The 22,325-nt window shown below is 37.2% G+C and overlaps 1 protein-coding gene across 5 annotated transcripts in view; it reads right to left on the bottom strand.

Moving 5' to 3' along the window:
• Positions 1–22,325, bottom strand: part of NFX1 (nuclear transcription factor, X-box binding 1) — a 71,626-nt gene that overhangs the window by 30,732 nt on the left and 18,569 nt on the right. For all 5 annotated transcript variants that reach the window (XR_012623943.1, XR_012623942.1, XR_012623944.1 and 2 more), the window contains exons 5-15: positions 20,554–20,659; positions 14,094–14,165; positions 12,737–12,876; positions 11,574–11,673; positions 11,222–11,439; positions 10,046–10,143; positions 8,651–8,681; positions 7,456–7,538; positions 6,456–6,564; positions 1,072–1,191; positions 324–403 (exon numbers count right to left, since the gene is read on the bottom strand). Coding sequence is in view for 2 of the 5 variants with exons in the window: in XM_074830499.1 (XP_074686600.1) it covers positions 324–403; positions 1,072–1,191; positions 6,456–6,564; positions 7,456–7,538; positions 8,651–8,681; positions 10,046–10,143; positions 11,222–11,439; positions 11,574–11,673; positions 12,737–12,876; positions 14,094–14,165; positions 20,554–20,659 (1,157 nt within the window). In the remaining 3 variants the exon portion in view is untranslated. The remainder of the gene's footprint in view (positions 1–323; positions 404–1,071; positions 1,192–6,455; positions 6,565–7,455; positions 7,539–8,650; positions 8,682–10,045; positions 10,144–11,221; positions 11,440–11,573; positions 11,674–12,736; positions 12,877–14,093; positions 14,166–20,553; positions 20,660–22,325) is intronic.

Genomic DNA, 22,325 nt, shown 5'->3' with positions numbered 1-22,325 from the left:
CTGGAAGAGAAGAGGAAAAAGATGACAACTAAAAATGAAAAATTATAAATGCAAATCTCGAAGTACTTTTACTGTTCACACCTGCACTGTCCATGCAAGAATAATACTACTATATCATCTTAGGACAAAGATAGAGTTTTTACTTATATCATAGTCCAATACAGCAGTTGGTTTGAATGTGTATGGCAGGAAAGATACATTTTTCTATTTTAATCACATAAACTCAAACTCCAGTAACATTCCATTCCAAAGAGGTCACAAAAATCTAAACCTACAGTCCTAGAACTTATTTAGTATTCAAAAACATTAAGTGTCAGACTTACTTCATGTTTGCCCATACACCACTTCTGAGTGAGATAGGTACAGGGTGGACATTTCTCCTCACTGTGACATGAATGGTACACTGCAGTTACAGAAACATAAAAGCCAGCACAGTTTTATTAGCATACCTCAATCAAATGCATTAAAGGAGACAGTAAAGACCATTAAACATGAGTTTGCATTTTAGAACTACACAATTTATGGGAAGTATGATGCTTCGTGCAAGGATAATCTGTTCTTTAAAGTAATCTTTAAAAAATTATGAGGGCAGATTTTTAGAATATTCTTCCATATTTTCTAAATTAAATAGCAGATAATTTTGTAACTTCTGACCAGGGTTATACTATCAGACAGTTTGTCAGAAAACACATCTGTTTGACCTGTGCTATATTTTTCGTGATCAGTTAATGTAATTCCAAGGAATGTAGAAACTAACTGTTCACTAGATTATCCTACAGTTTCAATAGAGCACTTAATCCTTAGAATACATTACTTCGTGTATTGTGACTATTAATAATGATCAGAAAAAAACTCCAATGCTTTTGCCAGTCAAAAGTACTACTGCTAATATTCATGCCAAGTTTTAATTGGTTGGCTTTTAAGTGTAGACTTTGGGAAATATTCAGATCTACTGAAAAAACAGCTAATAAAAAAGCAAATATATTTTCAAACAAGTTTATGTACACTTTTTTACATTTTGATAAAAAAAAAAAAGAAACAGAACACCCAAAACTGAATGGTCTGACTTACCTGGATGATCACAGTCATGTGGCCTGGTGCATGTCTTTTTACATTCTGGTGGCTGAGTGCCACAGGGGACAGGGGGGTAAATCACAGATTCACCACAGTAACAAGTTAACTCGTCAAAACCTGAAAAAAACAAGTCAAATATATGCCAATAGCTACATGTATTATGACTATGATCACTCATTAATAATTATGCTTGCTTTTAGACAGCGGTTCTTTGACAGCAACATTTTGAACTGGAGCAAGAGAAATGCTCATGACAAGTTGAAAGCTGTTGCTGTTCTATCCTTGACTTAAAAATGAGAAGATATCTCTTGAATTCCCTTCCAGAAAGCACATCATCCAAATCTTGTGTTCCAAACTTCCCCTATCATCACTTTTTCAGACCAGTAGTTAGATTTTGTCCTTTTGCCAAGCCCTGCACATGGTACTGGGAAAATTCCAGAGAGAATTACCAAAAGGCCACCAGTCTGTAGACTTCCTCATACAATTTCTTCTGTATACTTCTTTATGGCATTTAGTATTATATGTATCCTCATAAGCAGCTTATTAACCTGTCCAAATACTTCAAAGCCAACTTTGTATGTTCTGGAAGTTCTCTGTCTCAGACAGTATACATTTTTTTTTCCCCCCCACATTTGGGAAACAGATTTTAAACTCTTATCACAAGATTCCAAATCTCAGCGAAAAAATAAACAAAGAAATACTTACACACACCATCCCAACTAAAACTTAACAATGCACAAAAATTAACACTGTTCACTGCTGTTTTTCCAAACATAAAGAAACTGGGAAGGAAACCAATTAGAATGCAAACTACAGTTCAAACAGATAAATACTTAGACAAACAGGACACTAAGAGAAAATACCAACACGACAAGTCATATAGAAGGAGATCTTAGAACTAAAAGAGAGTATGATTTTTCTATAAACAAAGAGATAGTGGATCAGAGAGAACAAGAGACAATGATGGAAGAGGTAAGAAAATAATGGGGCAATAAAAATACAAATCAACAACTCTAACCTGAAGAGGAGTGTGTTAAGGGAGATGCTGAATTCAGCAAGCTCTCTGACTCTGGGAATCACAGGATTCCTCCTTCCTAGTCTACCAAAGCTAAATCTGTTGAACTCTAAAACCTCAAAGGTTCCTACTGTCCCACTTCCACGGATATGATGGCTGCTGGATCAATATGCAGGTCCAGCCAGTAGCAAGACTGAACACACATTCCAGAGAGACAAGACACACAATATATACATGGCAATAATATGACCAGACACACAGACTAACACAGGGACAACTGAACAACAAGATTCATGTAAACAGGAATACCAATAGCCAAGTCCTCTTCCTCCTCTCCAGCTCATCAGGATTGAAGATCACTAGTGACACACACATGCATACACTCTAGATTCACATGCACACCACATTCGTGGATCTCAAATATTAGCATAGGCTCTGTCTAATATCCATACCTGGATAGACCCGTTACCCAGTCACTGAATGAAAGCTTGGGTATTTCCAGAGGCAGATCTCCTCTGACTAGCCAGTCAGACCAGCTCTGAAACAAGTTCCTTAGTAAATTACCCAGACATACACAGGCACACACAGGACTGAAATTAACAACAGAATCACACACATCCCCTTGATCTCTCCAGGTACTGGCACCCAGACCAAGGGGCCCCTGTAACTTATGATCCCATTCTCCAGCTGCTGGCATATACTACAGCAAGTCTGTTTGGTCTCTCCAGTTGTTGGCATAGAGATTATGTGCTCCCATGACCTGCAGCCAAGTCTCCAGTTGCTGGCGCTTAGACCTCTTACACAAAGAATAAAGAATGATATTACACTGACAGATATTAAGTCTTATTCTTAACTAGGACAGGATAGACAGTTGTCATCAGGTGCACAGGGCTCTACCAGAGAACTGCACTGACCAGCAGCTGCATTTGTACAAATGGTGCCTTTTATCTCTCCTTCTCTCCATTTTCCCATGCATCCACCTCAATTTCTCCCAAATAATCTACCAAAATAAATTTCTTGCCATTGGTTCCAGTTTATCTACATCTGTACCCAAATCTGCTATTTTTGGTATCATTAGCTTGGTCATCCCAGCATCACACACTACCCAAGTTCTGTCTGCCTTGCAATATTTCACTCCCAAAGAGGCTCCCAATACCTCCCTCCTCCAATTATCTGTGAAGCTCAGTCATCTCTCACCCTTAACTTCTGTGAAAACCATCCATTCCTCATGGCGCTATCCGAAACTTCTGTCAGCTTTTCAATGGACTTTTTCTTACGTTCGGAAATTTCTCATGTCTGGTTGTTTTTTAAGGTCTGTTCAGTCACTTAAATCTCAGGCCAGGTCCTAGACATTTGCCCATGTATCTTAGAAAGCAGCAGTTAGTAGAAAGAATTGTAATTTTTGTCTAAGGAGACTTAATTACAATAAATTCCAGCAAGTAAGAATGCTGGGGAAAAATAAATTAAGAGTGACAAGGAAGAAGTAGAAGGAAGTATAAAAAGCTGAGAACTCTCAGAACATCCATGGATTTTCTGTGGAAAGCAAGCATGGAAAAGAGTAGGGCTTTTGTTGTCCCTCACTAAAGGTCTTGAAACAACCTATAACCCTCCAGGCTTCAAAGTCACAAGTCTTCCTTGGTCAATGAAGATTAAAGACCAGAGACCAAGGTCCCTGGAAGACCTGAATGTTTCACAGCTACACCAGCTGCTTGCTATTGATGAGAAGTGATAGGTGAAGAATCTTAACTATAATGAAGGTTCCTTAACTAGCACTAATCAGGATAATGGGGAAGGAGTGCAGAGAGGTCAGATCCAAAGAGTAGAAATACAACATCTGACAACTTTAAACAAGAAAAGATCTATCTAATGCTGACATAATTTATTTTTGCCAAGAGATGTACTGCTGTGTTGAAGTAAGACTGGGAGTGTATAAAAAGACCCTGGCATAGAAAGGGACCTCACCTCTCAGTATTTGAGAAAATGGCATTGGAAAGGTAACGTACCTGGGAAGCACCCAGAACCAGAGATATAGATGCACTCTAGTATTGCATCTTGACATCAGCCCTCACCACACCCAGCAAAAGCAGAGTGAAGATGGAGGCAGAGGGAAGAAATCCAATCTAATTAGTGGCACATGGCTTGCAGCCATACTGTGCCACATGATACCATGGCTGATGCAGCCCAACTGCAAAGTGGTGGCTAGACAGGTGGATCAGAGCCAAGGATGATGATCTTAGTGCTGAGAAGCACTCCCAATCAACTACAGGGTCAGAATCACATAACGTATGCCTCTGAAATCTTAACTAGCAGTGTCCAGGGAAAGCAGGTAAGAAATCTTTGAAGATACTGCTTAGATAATTTACCTCTGGACAGATACAGAACGGCAGACTTCAGGGACACAAAGGTTTAAGCCAAATGATCGTAAGTATCTGGTTCCTTGAGCTGCTTTTCCTGTGCTCAGAAAAGGGCCTCTCTGCAAAATTTTAGCAGTGAAGCTTGGCCTTTCAATTGCATCACATCCAACAGTGGAACAATTTACCGGGGAGGCAATCCTTAGGTCTCTCCAGGCATCAGAATCTTGGGTCTGAGAGTGAAATACTGCAGCAATGTGGAGAAGTTTAATGATACTGGAGATCAAGCCCATGAAATCCAGTGAAGAAAAACAACTGCTCAGAAAAATCTGTGCATTTTGACTCAGCTACACCATAAGTTACTAACAGGACCTCCGAGACATTCAGATTACTATTTTGCTTTGTCAAGAGAAATGTTTGGACACAGAAACATTTATTTTTTTAAAGAGAAGTACAGTCGGCATGCACATCATATTCATAGGCTATTATGACAGACTACAACGCTATTTCAACCACAGTGAGCTTTAAAGGTTCTAGTACCTTCACTTTTCCAGGATGTTTCCATAAAAATAGAGTTCTTTCACTATGTCCATGGGCATATGATATAGGAGAGACACATGTACTACTGCAGCTAAGACACTTCCAGCTGTAAACAGTATCCTTACAACATACAACACCTGTCTGTCTCCTTTTCACTGATGTCATGAGGTCTGGTTCACACTTTCAACATCTCACTGTCCTCTTTCCAACACTCCAGTGAGCAGTTCCAAAGCAGTACTCTGTTTCTGAGAGAGGAGACTCACTTTTCTCCAGGAGTAACTGTAGAACTACTAGACAAAAGACAGTATTTGATGAAAGCCAAAGGGGAACTACAGGTGAGTATTTATATTCCATTCTAGAAACACCGTCCCCTCACAGTTTTACTGTAGATTACAGCAGATGCAAAAATAAACCTAGAATTCACAGCTGCAAGAATTAATGATGATGGATTTAAAGAAAATGTTCAAACTTCTTAAGAAAATACTGAGTGGAAGGATGGATACAAACTGGAAAATCCATTAAGCACTTTTTCTGCCCAACTTTCAAAAATTGCATTTAATAAATAACTTATAATTTCTGTGATAAGCTACATCGATAAAGAAAGGGGAAACCTATACTAAAATATGAGACTGAAAAAAAAAAAACCATCAAAATGCTATCACATACAAAGAAGTTCCAGATCAACTAAAGGTTCTGCTAGCAGAAGGAAACATAGCAGCATTCTTCTGTCTGCTTCAGGCCAAAAGCGGAAAATTTAGTATTATCTACATATTATAATGGTACCAACATATGGTCCCTTACATCAAGTGGTAAAAAGCACTAGTAGAAAACTAGTATACTCAGCTGGCACAGCTTTTAATAGAGTACATACCTGTCTAAAGCTATTGCATCAGCTTAAATCTTTAGATAGTTCAGCAATCCTAAGCAAATTAATACCTGCTGGCTGTCAATCTACTTCTAGCAATTCAGTACTAATTTTCACAATCCAGAACATGACCAGATAGCCTAAGACACACATGACTGACATCTCCTTTTTCTTCAGATGGTTCTGTCCAGAGAAAAATCACTAGTGTGCCAAGTTGGGAAAGTGAATTCTAAGCAGCTGAACAAATTCTGCTACATACTTCAACATCTTTAACAGCTATTACATTGTTAAACAAGAGTTCTGTTAACTTAGAAATTACCTTTCTAAACTGCTTTTTTTCCTTGCATGATTCCTCAAATTTTTTAAGTGATTGCTGGATCAACATACATCATTGAATATATTTCACTGTAATTCGATTTTAATTTAAAATCCACCACTTACTAAACTCATCTAAAATTAAATAACTTTCTCTTTCATGAAAAAAATACAATCAAAATGAACTGCATATTCTTCAGGTTCTGGTCAATTCAGATCTCATTCTCTGTCCAACTCTGACCAGTTAAGTGAATAAATTTCTACAAGAAATAACGTACTCTTGCACATAACTCACTTGTTTGCCAGCATGTTTGACAAGTGCCCCGATGACAGGGTTCTTCACACCTATGAAGCCCACAGTTGAGTTTACGACCACAAACCAAAGAACACTTATGTTCTGTGTCCTAGGGGAAGGCAAAAAAGAAAAGCAGAATAAACCATAAACACTATTGGCTTATTTTTCTCTGTGAGGTCATAATGTACTAAATTGACACAACCGTATAGTGCAAAAAATAGCTTAGGCCTGATCTATACAATTTTTCCATCACTGTATGGATACACAATTTTTAAAGCAGATTCTGTTAAGACCTCTGTTGCAGACATCAATACATCATATCTTATGCTTCTTGTATTAAGTAATATCCTTCCCCTCCCTATTCTCCCTGGAATCACTGCATTGAAGAAAAGCACCTTTACACCGATCTAGTTGCATTTAGGCTTTACACTTAAGTTGCACTTAGGTTTTACATTTACAGTGATACCCATAGAACAAATGCTGCAAAATAAATGCACACACATAAACTTTTTGAACACGACCAATACTGCAAATAGAGACATAGAATCACAGAATGGTTTGGGTTGGAAGGGACCTTAAAGATCATCTAGTTCCAACCCCCCTGCCATGGGCAGGGACACCTTCCACTAGACCAGGTTGCTCAAAGCCCCGTCCAACCTGGCCTTGAACACTGCCAGGGAGGGGTCAGCCACAACCTCTCTGGGCAACCTGTTCCAGTGCCTCACTACCCTCATAGTGTCCTATCACTACGCGCCCTTGTAAAAAGTCCCTCTCCAGCTTTCTTGTAGGCCCCCTTTAGGTACTGAAAGGCTGCAGCAATAAGGCCTCCCAGAGCCTTCTCTCCACCAGGCTGAACAACCCCAACTCTCTCTGCCTGTCTTCAGAGAAGAGGTGCTCCAAAAATGTAAAGATAGAAAAACAAAAAAAATCTTTTAACATCATAATCAAAACCAAACACACATCACAACGGACAATTTTATAAAACAACACGTAAACTTACCACACAGCAAACTTCATTACACTTGTGTCGTCCACATGATCTTTTCTTGTTGCATCGCTTGTCACACATGAATGTAATAGCAGCTATGAAAAACAAAAAAAACCCAAAACCAGTCTTAACTTATGTCTTTGCTTATGCTGAGAACAAACACTGTGATCACAATATTATGCTAAAGCTGTTGCAGAGCATGGTCTAGAAAAGACTAATATAAAATAAGTCTCTAGTAAGCAAACTTAAATTAGTTGCTCTCCCACCTTAATTGCCCATATGAACACTTGGCTTCCTTTAAATAACTCTTGTTCAAAAGGATACATGTAACTAGTTTATTTCACATTAGTCTTTACACCATAGACACTGTACAATAGAACACAGAAAGCAGGATATCCTGATACACTGGAGTACCACAAACATCCAATTTAAGACTGCTCAAATAGGTAAGGCAGTAGAAGTCAGCTAAATATAACTACTGCTAATATGCTCATAAAACTAGTGCTAACAAAGAACATCCTTAACACCACACACAGGTCACAAAAGCAATCACTTTGATTCTGAAGAGCAAAGTCTTCATAGAAAAAAGCTCAAATTAGGAAATATGCCTATTACTTCCTTATGCATCTTGAAAATAAGTAACTCAGTATGACAGGGGTCCATCAAGTAAACATTTCACTGAGATGAATTTTGAGATACTACATCCAGAATACCAAGAAGTGTCAAATGGGAACTCTCTGCCAAGCTCAGATGCAAAGACCAGAAAAAGCAGAATTAAGGCTTGTATTTCCTCCCCAGGAACTCAGACAAGAGCAGAGCAGAAGCATGACTTCACATGTGAGCTGTGTGAGTTGACCTAAAGATATGCAGGATGCCGGGGTGGGGTGGGGGCAACCTATTGAATATGGCAAGTGACATGAGAAACTGTTCAAATTGAAATAGACTGCTTGTCTGGAATCTTCAAGATGAAATGCTGGAGAAGTATTTCCTTATGTAAAAGATGAATAGAAATTAAAGAGGTTTATTTCAAACATCTTCCCAAAAGTAGCAGCATCTCAAGAAATTACCAACTTGGCATAGAAGTACAGATAAAAGAAGCAATACTGATCATATGTTTGCCAGCTTCGTCACTCAAACCCCAAATTAATATGAGTTGTGTATAATTTTTAAAACAATTTCACATTATATATGTAACATAACATTGTACCTTTATTTCTGAGGAGAGCACATGGGACTTCCTAGGAAACAAACAGGGAGCCATTAGGTTAAAACTTACTTATCTAGAAAACACTTAGTCACATGATACAGAAAGAAGCAGCACTCTCACTTTTCATGGGTGTAACACTTCTGTACACAGAAGTGAAACAAAAGCTGGAAAAAATCCTCAAATCTTTTAACACAATACTTTCTCCTTCAGAGATTCAATATCAATTAAAAAAATTGTAGTTTTGTATTCCCCACTTCATTCAGCAGATAGTGCTGTGAAGCGACATAAACAGGTCTGTCCTATGATACCAGAAATTTGCATGGAGGAAACCAAAAGAGCTCTCCCACAGAACACTGACAGAGCGCCTAAATTTGTGCTTTGACCAACTGTCCCAAAAATGCAAGTGTGACTTGATTAAAAAAGACAGACTGAAGTAAAATCTCACGATCAAAGAAGCTTTACTTAGCTTAAAGACCTCAACATGAAAATAAAACGTGATGGATGAAAAGAACACTGTTGATCAGCTACATTCAAACCTTCAGTCATCACAACTTTATATTCTGAGTTGTCATTTCTGAGCATCACATTTTTCATGACTGATTGAAGTTATCACTGCAGTTCACTCATACTTTTCCAAGAAGCATCTTTCTGGTATCTGACAAGCTGCATAAACTAAAAAAGCCTCACTACGTTGTTTCAGGCCTCAAAATGAAACAATCTGAAGCCTTCTACCCCATAACTACCGTCAGCAAACTTGCAGGAGAAAACTGTTTCAACCTCAAGCAAAGTCTCAATCATTTCTATGTACTTATAGACATATACATTCAGAAGCCATTTCTACTTATAGATGACATAACAGGTCAGAAGGCTCATATGACAGTAGACAAAGATTTCAAAACTATGATACAGAAAGTAGCATAGTTTAAAAAATATATTAATTATATAAGAATTGCTGAGAATCTGCTGGGTCACTATACAGATGTACAAAGAACAGGGACCAATAAAAACTTCATATTCTCTCAAAAATTCTGCAACAAATCTGCAAGCTACTACTATAAATTTTTAATTAGCTTTTTATATTACACTACTTTTTTTCCTCTCCGTTTACATTACTCTTTTTAATATAGGACTTTCCAGCCAGTTTAAACAGAATTCTGTGTAAGCGCTGCAAAGATACTTCAAAAAATTGCCTTCACAGTAAGTAGCCTATGTTAGCGCTTCCCAGTATAATCCAGTTAGCATCTATCAGTTAGTATACAATAGTTCTTGCAACTAAGGAGCACAGCACCTCTTATACTTATTAGCTTTCTTTTCAACTTCTTCAGCTCTTTTTCTCCACAGCTTTAAAAAACAACAAAGATGACCTGTTTCCACGGTCAAGCTTTATACACTCACCTTTTTTTTGAAGCCACACCTACAATAAATATTTGATGTGTGAGAACACGGTCTACAGTCTCCCTCATGGCAAAGGCTTTCACAGGTATGAACAAACTCTAGTAAAATGAAAATACAAAGATTAACAATTAATAAAAAAATCCATGACCTGGAACTTGATATTTATTAGGAGCATCACTGGTCAAAAACACTAAGCTTATGTGCAGCTGGGTGTCCAAATAAATTAACTATTTTGAGTTAAATATGCATAAAATCTTGCCATTATTTTCAGTTTTTAATCCTGAATCTATAGACTAGTTTCAGGTCTACAATTAACATTAAGAATGCATACATTTTAAATACTTTTTACGTTAACATATGGAAAAAAAAGATCCTGTGATACTATCTTACCCAAGTTCCAAGAATTTTAAGTAATTTTTTCTTCCTTTTCAGCCCAAAAGAATGACTTACTGTGCACACCTTCATATTTCACTTACTAGGTTAACGGAAGCTCAAGTAAAAGCTAAGTTACTCATTCCTTTTCTACTTCCTGTCCTTGGACTGACAGAATGGATCAGTCATTAGTAAGAAGCCCTCATCTTGACACTACTGGTCTCTCTCCTCCCGAAAGTCTAAAAACCGTGATTAAAGATGTAGCCTGTAAAACTGGAGCTTCACACCACCTCATAGCTGAATACACTTGAGTTACCTAATGCACTCACTGAAGTGTCAAACTGCTTCTGCACATAACTTACTCCACTTTCCAACACTACTTTTTACTTCATGCCCCTTTTACAGCAGCAGGAAATGAGTATTTACTGAAGGCATCTGAACAGTCATTTATCTCTAGGAGTCTCCACAAGTCAAAGATCTAGGTGGGCTGAGACATCAGTACATACTACTCTCTGCAAATTCCTACAGCTCTATTCCTTTACCAATATAGGAAAGGTGCACGTAAACAAAATTTAAAAGGCTAGCTGGTGTTAGTGCTTTCTAGACAAATATATTTCCTGATTTTAAGTATCAATATAAACAGTCAGACTGCAGGCTCTGCAGTGGCTTTTACACTCAGTTTGGTTAAAACTCAATACCACTCATCAAATATTTATTTCTTGAAATGAAACAGTTAAAGTTCACTTTTTTCCTTTTAAAACAATGACATAATTTGGATACTCTGATGGAGAAAGGTCTAATTACCATAGCTACCACAAGAAAGAGGTTTGCCACATGTTTTTCCACATGATGGGATAGGGTCTGTGCATATTTTACGTTCAACACATCCTAGTTCCAGTAACTTGCTGAGAGGAGTCTGACCACAGGGACAGCGATACACTACTTGTGGAAGTCGTGGACAGAGCTGGCAAGGCTGAGGATGGCATACTTGGGTACAGTTGTGCCTCCCACAATTTAATTTTCTGGAAAAACACAAAACCAAAGAAATAAAAACCAAAACAAAGAAAAAACAGAATTATCTAAGAGTATCATGATCACTGAGTATGAATAAAATTATCTTTTTTCTTTTCAAAATCCTAAATTATAATGACCTTACTTGCCACATATATTCTGACATGAGAAATTTCCAAATCCATCAGAGAATTCTTCCTTTGTCCCACACAATACTTCTTTAAAGTTGCTTCCACAGTAACACACTGAAAGAAATCAGTATTCCACAGAAAACAACACAAGAGAACATCAGTGACAAAACACTTCCAGCAGTCCAGCAAATATAAAAAGTTAAAACGTGAAAAATTGTTACAGTCAGTTTTTAGAAGGATAATGAAGTTGTTCTTTAGTTTTAATTCAGCAGTAGAGGTTTCTCAGTCCTACAGAAGCTGGAATTCCTGTTTTGTTTTTTTGATAAGGGGATAAAAATTAAAGGGGAAGTACTATATGCACAAAAAGCTTACTTATTAAAGCAGTATACATAACAAGTTAATTATTACTTTAAAAGTTGAGAAAATTATCTTGAAAATTTGTATATATAAACTGTTCCAACAAAAATGTATTTGTATACTAGCACACATACTTGGACAATTTAATTTCCATTCAAGACCAAGTTTAGAAAATTTTACCAGAAACCACGAGTAGCTTGTTGAAATGTGCTTTCTTATACCTCTTTGTATTCTTCTTCCATGTACTGTTTAATCAAGTCTCAGAATTACAGTAAAAAATTAATAAGATCATAGGACAATTCAGGTCAGAAGGGCCCTCATTGGATCAGCTAGTCCAAGCCCTTAATTAAAACAGAGTCAGCAATGAGATCGGACCATGTTACTCAGTGTTTTATTCAGTTGGGTCTTGAAAACCTCCAAATTTCCAAGAAGAGTTTTTCCTTATAACATTTCAACCCATTGTCTCTCATCCTCCCCCATGCACAGCCTGTCTCTGTCTTCCTGATTACCTCCCATTACCTGTTGAAAGGCCACCACTCAGTCTTCAAGATAACAAAGTTCAGTACCACCAGCCTGTCTTAATAGGGCATATATGCCAACAGCCTAATCATCTTGGCAGGATTCTTTCTAATCACGTTCATATTCTTTATTTAAATATATAGCAATGTTGACATATTTTCCATTTTTTAAATATTCTAGCAATAGATTTTGGTTTTGTTAAGTAAAAATAAAGCACTTGCCTCTTGGCACTATTTTTTGTTCACACACTTGTTTTCATATTATTATAGACTGGATATACATGAAGCATTTCAGTACTTACCTTGCTGTACTGTTAACTGGCAAGGTGAACATTTTCCTGCATGGCACACTTGAGTACAGCTGTGCTTACCACAGTTTAAAGTATTTCCACATACATTAGAACAATGAATTTTTGTTGATTGGCCACAGCGAACTGAATGACTGTAAAGAAATGACACCATAGTCTGTCAGTTACCTTAATATCTATAAAGCATTTATTAAAAAGGAAAATACTTTTTCAGTAAAATGCCAAAGACTTTGAAAGGGAGCATAACTTATTAATGAAAGAATTTTTAGGAAATAATGCTGCTAATTTTTCCCCCTGCTTCCCCTCTCCCTCACCTCCCTAATGTAGGACACTTGTCACAGTAGTGAGTCTACAGAATTTTCTTTCAACAAAATGGAAAAAAAAAAGGTGACACTAACCTTAACCTAATATTATGGTTATGAAAAGAGTTAGGTGTTTTAATTAAATTATTAACAGAAAAAAAATAGGGACAATAAATTTCCCATTTTTTCCATTTTGGTTGGCCTTATACAATGACTGTAAATGTACATTTGAAATGGCAACTTTAAAACATCTTTAAGTCAGAGATGCCATACCATGTCACTTGGATGCTAATAAAGTACATATGAAAAAATGCTATTTAGAAGTAAGCTTTAAGTATTAAATGCAGTATTACAAAAATCAGCAATTTGGTAAAAGTAGCTCATACCTGGGAAAAAATAATAAATTAAAAAATTGGTGGCATCTATTAAACTTTGAAATGCAAGGAATAGCTAGAATAAAAAAGGTGGTGAACTTATTATGCAAAATAAAATTCAGTAATCTACAAGCAATTCATTTTTCTACTATATACATCAAACATGAAAGATAGCCTTCAAGTCTGGAATATACTAGAGACTTCTCTCTTCCTAGCAGTACAGCTTCCCAGAAATGTACATGGTATTTTTGAAATTATTATTTCTGAAATGGAGTAACTCAATATTAGATTCTGTTCAGACAGAAGAAGTGTGAACTTCTTTCTGCTTCTTTATTTCTCTGTCTTCTACAAAATAAAATAAATACTAGAATAGGATTTCAAAATCAAATCAACTCAGACTTCTTGGACCACTTGGCTACGTGTACCATAAATTGATTTTAACACTAACAACTCTCTTTTAATTATTTTTATTTTTTATTAAAAGATTAAATGTAATTGCATTTTTTAAAGTATAAAATTATCCAAATTATTTTAGCACAGAAAAGTTACAGCTCAGAATCAAAATTTTGTTCTGTAAACTTTTAATAAACTATTAGAAAGAAAAATTTTATTATATAAACCTTTAATAAACTATTCTTATATAAACTTTTGTTTGTATAAGAGAAACATTCTCACCTTGTTTGTCCACATTCACATGTTTTTGTCACAAAGGCTGGGCACGAAGGGCAAGGTCCTGGATGGCACAGTCTTAAACATAAGTGAAAAAAAGCAAATAAAATTGTAAAGTTAACTTTAGCTTTACTATACACCCAGAGAAACAATCCACCATGACCCAATCCGCAGTGCATTATCAGAACATTATACAAGCCACCTACACCCCCTGCAGGGTACGAAAGCTTTATTAACACTAGAAAAAAATATTAGACTATTACAGTTGCATCAGTCTCAAATGTCACTGATGTTGAGGGAAAACTTCAGCATTCCTGCTGCTGTCCAATCAACAGTAACAGTGGTACTCACACATTTCATATTTTGCATTTCACCAGCAGACATGTATCAACTCAGCCGTGTTCATCACAGATAACACTCAAAACAAATATCACATGTCCAAACCATTTATACATTTCTTTCTTCAGCGATCTTAAACAGATTAGAGACAAAAACTTCTCTACGAATTTCTTCTTTTGAGTTGGTTGGCTTTACCTTTGAAGTCAGCATTTCTAACACCACCAGTAAGAGTTATTGCTCCTCTTCCTGTAAGATAACGCATGGGAGATGCAGCAAGTCTGCCTCAGTTTTCTTTCTTAACATCAAGGGCAATTTCCTGCAAGTCTCATCAATGCCAGTCCTTTACTTGATTATTAGATGTTACCTCCTACTTCAAGAAACCCTAGATGGTTCCTATCTGCATATAAGACCTCTACTGGGCACAGACAAGCCCAGGTTTGTGACATTATACTTAACTAACTTGTCTGCACTCTCCCTTAGCCAGGTCCCAGTTCCCTTCCTTTGCAAATACAGCAACTCTCACATGGAACAATTATTATCAGCCAGGACTGACCAGCCCAGATGCCCTAGGCAAAAGAAAAAAAAAACAAACAATGAAACCACCAAAAAACCCCATAAACACAGACTACCCAATTATATGGTAATTACTAAATTCCCTCAAGTACAGTCACTATGCAAGTACTAATTAGCACACCAGTTACTACAGTCATATGCAATATAATTGAGTCATGTCAGCAGTTCATCAACTATGGTCTGGTTCCCTTCTTCCTCTACCACTCCTCCCAGTTGACAAGGCGGCCTAATCTATCACCCAACTTATGCCAGCTCTAACAGTAAAACCAAGCCATTACACAATAAACCAATCCACACAAAAAATCACCACCAAAAACAAACCAAAAAACAAACCAAAGAAACCACAAACCTCCTTTGATAGGTCAGTTTTACAGCATAATGAAATGTTAAATAAGCACCAGAGCAGGCACGAGAAAAGAGAAAAGAGCAAAACTGAATGGAGCAGGGAAAACATGATACAAAGGAAAACACAAAGAAAGCAAAACCATTAAATTAAAACTGTATTGTGGAACTTCAGACAATGAGAATTAACTGATGTATTCTGCAACAGGAAACTTCCTGTAAAAGGACAGCACTATATATTTCACTGTCTTGACTTCAATTCTCACAGACCCATGTAGGATTCTAAAGGCTAGATACCAGTTTATAAACTTAAGAATCAGACTCAAAGTAGATATAAACTCAAGATACTATGATTTAGGTCATAACTTGGAAAAGGGAGAAGACACATCATCTTCAGAAATCTTGTCACACTGTTTTCTCCCTGGTATATTATCTTCCTCAACACTGTCATATTCAAGCAATGGTAACATTACTTCCATGAGCCCAGTCTTGGCACACTTTCACACAACAGTTAAGATAGAAATTAAAATTTCATTCAGCACACAGACACACACAGAAAGTGCGAAAAACTCTCCTTAGATGATAAAGATGCGTGACACCTTAGAGTTCTAGTCTGTTTTGAGGGACTAAGCAAAAAGTTTAGTCGAATGACTTCATACTGTTACAAACCACACTCAAAAAGTCAGCCTTGTAGATTTCAGTTATTAACTTCAGTTCAGTGAATGCAGAGTCTTATTTTTACTGAAATACCATTATCTATCATTAGCATGGAGGATTTATTTCACAATTTACTGCTGCTGCTCTAGAGAGCTGGCATACAAGAAAAGTTGCGATCTAGACATAGGAAAAATTAAATTTCCTTTTGCCTGACACTGAAAATAGATGCTGTAAGACAGCCCAAAGGGACTTCCAGTAACTGCTGTGGAAAAGATTACAGCACCAAAGATCTATGAAAGAAGACCAGACACTAAAGTTTAAACTAGTAGAGAGAAAATTTTGTTTAATGCCTTTGTAAGACCTTTTTCAAATGCTCTTAAGGCCTTGCATAGTTCCAGCTGGCAAGGAGAACTTCAGAGTCTTAAAAGAAGTTTAAGTTTGTCATGAAGTTTATTATCAGGAACATTTTCCTGAAGGTTAAGCTAGATCTTTCTTTGATGTAGAACCTAACGGAGAGAAATGAATTTCAGTATATTCAACCTAAAAATGTGAAGAGAACTCACTTTGTGAAGCAAAAGGCTTGCAAAGCACTCCCCCTTCAACAGCTGCTTGCCTGTTCCTCAGCTCTGCCAAGAGAGCTGTTTATATAAATGGTTACTAACCCATTTCAGTAAATCTGAGCAAATATTAAAGATTTATTATTCAAACAGTGTAAACTACCCTCACTCATTTTCACCAAAATGGGCCAGCTAGTGCCACGCTTAACACAAGCATCCAAACTAAACTCCACACCATGGAAAAATGACATCTACATCAGAAAAAAAGATAAGTCAGATTGAGGAAACAGAGTTGAGAATCAGCTAACCATTAAAAAAATCCATATACAAGGTTGGAAATTTTAAAAAAAGCAAACCCCCAAAACATAAACAAATAACCAAAATACCACTTCAGTAGAAAATCATTTGTTCTGGTGGTATAAAGGAGATCAGCACATAACTATGAGCTGATTACAGGCAACAGTAGGCTGAAGAACTGCTGTATCTCTATGAGCTAATTTTCTGAATTTGAACACCAATTTCACACATTCCTTACAAGTTGTTGTGGTTTAACCCCAGCCATCACCTAAGCACCACACAGCCGCTCACTCACTCCCCCCTGGTGGGATGGGGAGAAAGTCAGAAGAGCAAAACTGAGAAAGATCACAGGTTGAAATAAAGACAGTTTAATAGGTAAAGCAAAAGCAAGCACACAAGCAAAGCAAAACAAGGAATTCATTCACCGCTTCCCATCGGCAGGCAGGTGCTCAGCCATCTCCAGGAAAGCAGGGCCCCTATCACGTGTAATGGTGACTTGGGAAGACAAAAGCCATCACTCCAAATGTGTCCCCTCCTTCCTTCTGCTTCCCCCAGCTTTATATGCTGAACATGGTACCATACAGTATGGGATATCCCTTTGGTCAGCTGGGGTCAGCTGTCCCAGCTGTGTCCCCTCACAACTCCTTGTGCACCCTCAGCTCGCTCACTGGTGGAGTGGGGTGAGAAGCAAAAAGACCTTGACTCTGTGTAAACACTGCTCAGCAATAACAAACACATCTCTGCATTATCAACATTGTTTCTAGCACAAATCCAAAACATAGCCCCCTACTATCTACTATGAAGAAAATTAACTCTATCCCAGCCAAAACCAGCACACAAGTGTAAAAAAGACATCAATCTGAAAGACATAACCACCAGGGTCACAAAAACCTATGGAAACATAGCTCTGATTCAAACTGAAAATATGTAGGATGCATATGACTCATTACATAATTTTAGACAGTGCTCAGAGACAAAGGCCTCAAAAAAGATGGTCTAACACTGTGAAGTAGAAAACTATGACCAATTAGACCTCCACACATACAACACACTTCTTGCCTGAACTTGGCCATCATTATCTCTCTCAACCAGGGCATGAGGTTTAATATCCTTTCTAAAAGCATCTACATGATGCTGAGAGCTCTAGACATTCTTATTACCCGTAACAGGATCTGTTCTCTTTTGAATCTTATTATTTGCATCACTTTCTTGCAAGGAGATGCCCTGCCTAGCAGCATGCATGTGATGCATTATGAATTTGCCACCTTCTGATTTAATTGAAGGTCTCATTTCCCTGCTCAGACAACACAGTGGGTGTAAATCCCTATATTTTCAATGTTTCCTTAATAAAATGAATCACTTTACAAAGTATTAAAGGATCCAAATCTTTTCCCATGACTTTTAATCCAATTCTTTCTCCTCAGCAACAAGAGTCTGATGCTTACTCAGTTTTAAAGGGAAAACAGATTCTCAAGTAACTTAATCCACTTTGATCCACTTCAACTTGCTACTTCATATTACATTAAGAATTGTGTAACCATCTAAGCAGCACTTGGAATAGCACGACTGGCACCACCAAAAGATTACAGTCATATTGCCCTCTGAGCTGCTCATTCCACAGGGGACAATCAATCGCACAAGCCTAGCACATAGCTAACACTGTGCCTACAGAAGGCAGGCAGCAGGAGGGAGGCTGAAGTTTAGGCCATCAACTATTACAACAACTTACAACACCTCCTGTACTCTGCAAATTTCACCTACATCCTAATGCAAATTTCACCTACATCCTAATGCAAAGCAATGAGAAACATGTTCCTCTGATGTCACATATGAGGAGAAAAGGGGATCATGTTTGTTTGATCCTGGTAGCATCACATCAGATAGATGCAGTGTAGATACACTGAAACTGTAGATACACTGTCTGAGACAACTCAGACAATACTGCAATTCAGATTCTGTTGCTAGGCATTGCATAAATAATTCTGATATAAAAAGTCCCATCACACTGTGAGGTAGGTCTTGACAATGACATGAAACATTTGTTCCTGAACGGGTGAGGGGAACACAAGGAAAAACAAAAAAGCTTTTAGGATCTCAGTGAGCGGAACAGCATTTCTGGTTCAAACCTTATCTCATGAGAACCTGTGGGAACAGGGGAGAAAGGCACAGAGCAGATCCACAATCCAAAGAAACAACTGCTTGCAGAAAAGAGTCCTGAGATCATCTAAACTCCAACAAGAACCATGAAACAGACTCCTGGCCCTGATGGCACCAAGTACACCTTTGAGTAGTCTCTTGAGGAAAAACTGCCCAGATACAGATCATGATCCAGACTTCTAGATCAGCTGAGGTTGTCCAGTGGGGAGGAGGAGCTGGTAAGACAGACTGCTAAACATGCAGTCAGATGATAAAGTTCCACATCTCTATCTCCACCACTTTCTGATACAGCAGGAGGGAACCAGGTTTCTACTTGCTTTTTGATACAGCAGATGAAGGCAGAGTATGTCCTCATAAATACTTAAGATTCCCATATAGAAGGAAGAAGTGTCCAACATACACTGAAGAAAGTCTAAAACTGGGTAACACTGATGCTGAAAGTGCATTCCTTTCCAGATCACTATCACAAGTCAGAGAGTGCCAAAACCACCCATTATCTTGATCTGCATCCTTACTGTTCCCCTACCTCCAGGATTGGATGATCTCAGCATGATTTTACTCATGTAGAATGAGCAGAATGATAACACTTTTAAATTTTCTACAACTTAATCTGGTAGCAAATTAGGTCTTTAAAAGGTCCCAAATTTTCACAAGTCTTGATGCATATCAGACTACCAGGGACTATGAATTTACAGCTTGCAAAAGGCACAATATTGCCACCACTGTTCAGAGGACTTCCCAGAAGAGAAAGCCAGAGACTGAGCCTCTGCTGTAGACTGGGACAGAAAAGAACAGGAAAAAACCAGCTGTTTCTTCCAAGCACTATAAGAAAGTTTGTCAGGTAACAAATTGCAGTTGGGGAGTTCTCAAAGTAGTTAAGGAGTCTATTTATTTCTGACTGGGGCCTCCAAGAGAATCAGTGTTCTGCTGAGTCAGGATATCAGCTACATCAGGTGTAGTCTGAAAGCTGATCTGTTTCAGTTTTACCCTGCAAACCACAGTGAAGAGGATCTAGTATGATGATGAATTAAGAAAACAGCTATAGCACTGAAATGACAGTCTGAAAAGAAATATAGTATTTTCACACATGGAAGTAGTATTAAAGAGTAAAGAAAAATTCTTTCATCCAACAAGATGCTGAAATAGGTTTGCAACAGAACACATTAAATAAAAAGATTGGAGTAAAGTTCTAAGTTTTAGTAAACCTTAGAAATAGTGTAAAAAAATAGAAATGTTTAAAATCACTTCTAATCACTATTATTTCTCTACTTCAATTAAAGTTTTTGAAACCAAGTCAGGCAGCTGGTTCAGTTCCTATAATACAATGGAAATGTTGCCACAGCTATTGTTGTTAACGTCCTGTTCATTCGCTCATGTGAACTCACTTTAGACATACAAATAGCCTCTGTTTCTTCCAGGTCTCAGTTGAGCTATAAACCAAATATACCTTTAAGCATATCCTATAGTAAAAAAATATCCAAATACAGTCTTCAGAATTTTTCTCTAGATCAATTTCAATATTCACATGATAAATATTTACTTACATGTTACAAAGATGTGGACAGTCCAAACACTGTCTCTTCTTTCCACAAAGTTCCCCACAGCTATGTGGGATTTCATTTCTATTCCATTCAGGATTGTGTACCTTACCTAAACCATGTCAAAGACAAAAACATATTTATTGCCTTGAATACAATACAGAATTTGGGAAAAATATCACACCAAAAAGAAAAAGCTGTATTTTCAATACTGGCAGTAGTCTTCTTTGAAAAACACAATGACACAATTTGTTTTATGTTCTTCTCTGCTTTCAGTGCTGATATATACTCAACTTCTTTAAAAGTAAGTGCCACTGGAATATCAAGCTCCAAAAGATTCTTTCCTTCTATGCTCTCAGCAGGCACTTAGGTAGCTGGTATTTTATACTAAACTGATAAAATACAAGAAAATTAAAAGCCCCCTTTAGTTGGTCAGGCTGCATAGTAGGTAAGAAAATTAAAGGGTGGAACTCCCTTGCTGCCTCAACACAGAAGAAAAAAAGGGAAAAAAAAGACACCATTCCCAGAAAATAAAATCTAGCTGGTAAGGTGATGGGGAATAGGGGCAGAATTAAATGACTGGGCAAATTACAAAAGTCACTTCTCTAAAAAGAAGCAGACTCTACATAAATCTAAACATTAAAGGTTGACATCTTGATGAATGCAGCAGGAAGTCTTGGAACAAGAAGTGATAAATCCAGTATATTAACTTCACGTATTCTGTATTTCAGATAAGCACTGAAATCATGTTTTAATTAATCTGACATACTGTTAGCAAATTCATTGCTCTAAGTGCATGAGAGATCATCAGGGTTAAAGTTAATTGCCATGGTTAACACATGCAAAACTAATTTGGCTCTCTGCAAGAGGGCAATTAACAGTGAAGAAACTGAGCCAGTGTTACAAATTTGAGTTGCAACAATTAAAAACACGAAAATATATTTTTGGTGACACGGTTATATAATTTTAACTCTTTTAGTACTCCTTTGAATATTCTACAAGTAGAAAGTTAGGAAAATATGAATAAACATCAGAGATGCCATTTATTTACCCGAGTTTCAACTAAACTAGTTGCATACCTAGTAAAATCCTGAAAATTAGAATATTCAGAAGAAAAATAAGCTAAGAATTTCCTCACAGAATGGTGGACAAAACCACACTTAACTACACTCAACAAAGAGTTAGTATTTTGCATCAAACAGAAGATAGCTTTGCATAAGCAACTGGTGATGTCCAAACGCCATCACTAGTGTTAAAATTATCTATAGAAGATCAAAGTTTTATATTTCTGCGTGGTGCTCTGTTAATATTAACCCTGTGGACAACTTGAGGTTTCTACTGTAGATCTCCCAAAACCATGAAACAGTCTTTAGGCCTAGGCAGAATTTCCTTCCTATTTAATAGATGGACAACATGTCTTAGAAGTGTAACTTTTACTTGGAATCAAAACACTCATTCTAACTGAATTTTTATCCCTGTACTCATAAGATTTCACACATTGTCATGCAAAAACTCTGTCTTACCTGCACTGCAATGTTCTTAACTGACTCACTAACACATTTAGACAAAGAGAATTTTAAATTGTTACCAACAGCATAAATCTAGTTTCATTAGGGCAAGTTCACTGACTCCCAGTTCCTGTACGATTCCAGAATACTCCGTTTTGTAGAAACCAAAGTGAAACTTTGCAGTGACTCTGACTTAAGGAAGGGAAAGCTACATAAAAGCAACACAAATTTCAAAAGTGTAAATCCCAAATAAAATTTATTTGCACATAT

This window comes from Strix aluco, chromosome 1 (assembly GCF_031877795.1).
Source record: "Strix aluco isolate bStrAlu1 chromosome 1, bStrAlu1.hap1, whole genome shotgun sequence".
In the NCBI taxonomy this organism is placed as follows: Eukaryota; Metazoa; Chordata; class Aves; order Strigiformes; family Strigidae; genus Strix; species Strix aluco.
This window is presented reverse-complemented; position numbering and strand designations above follow the sequence as displayed.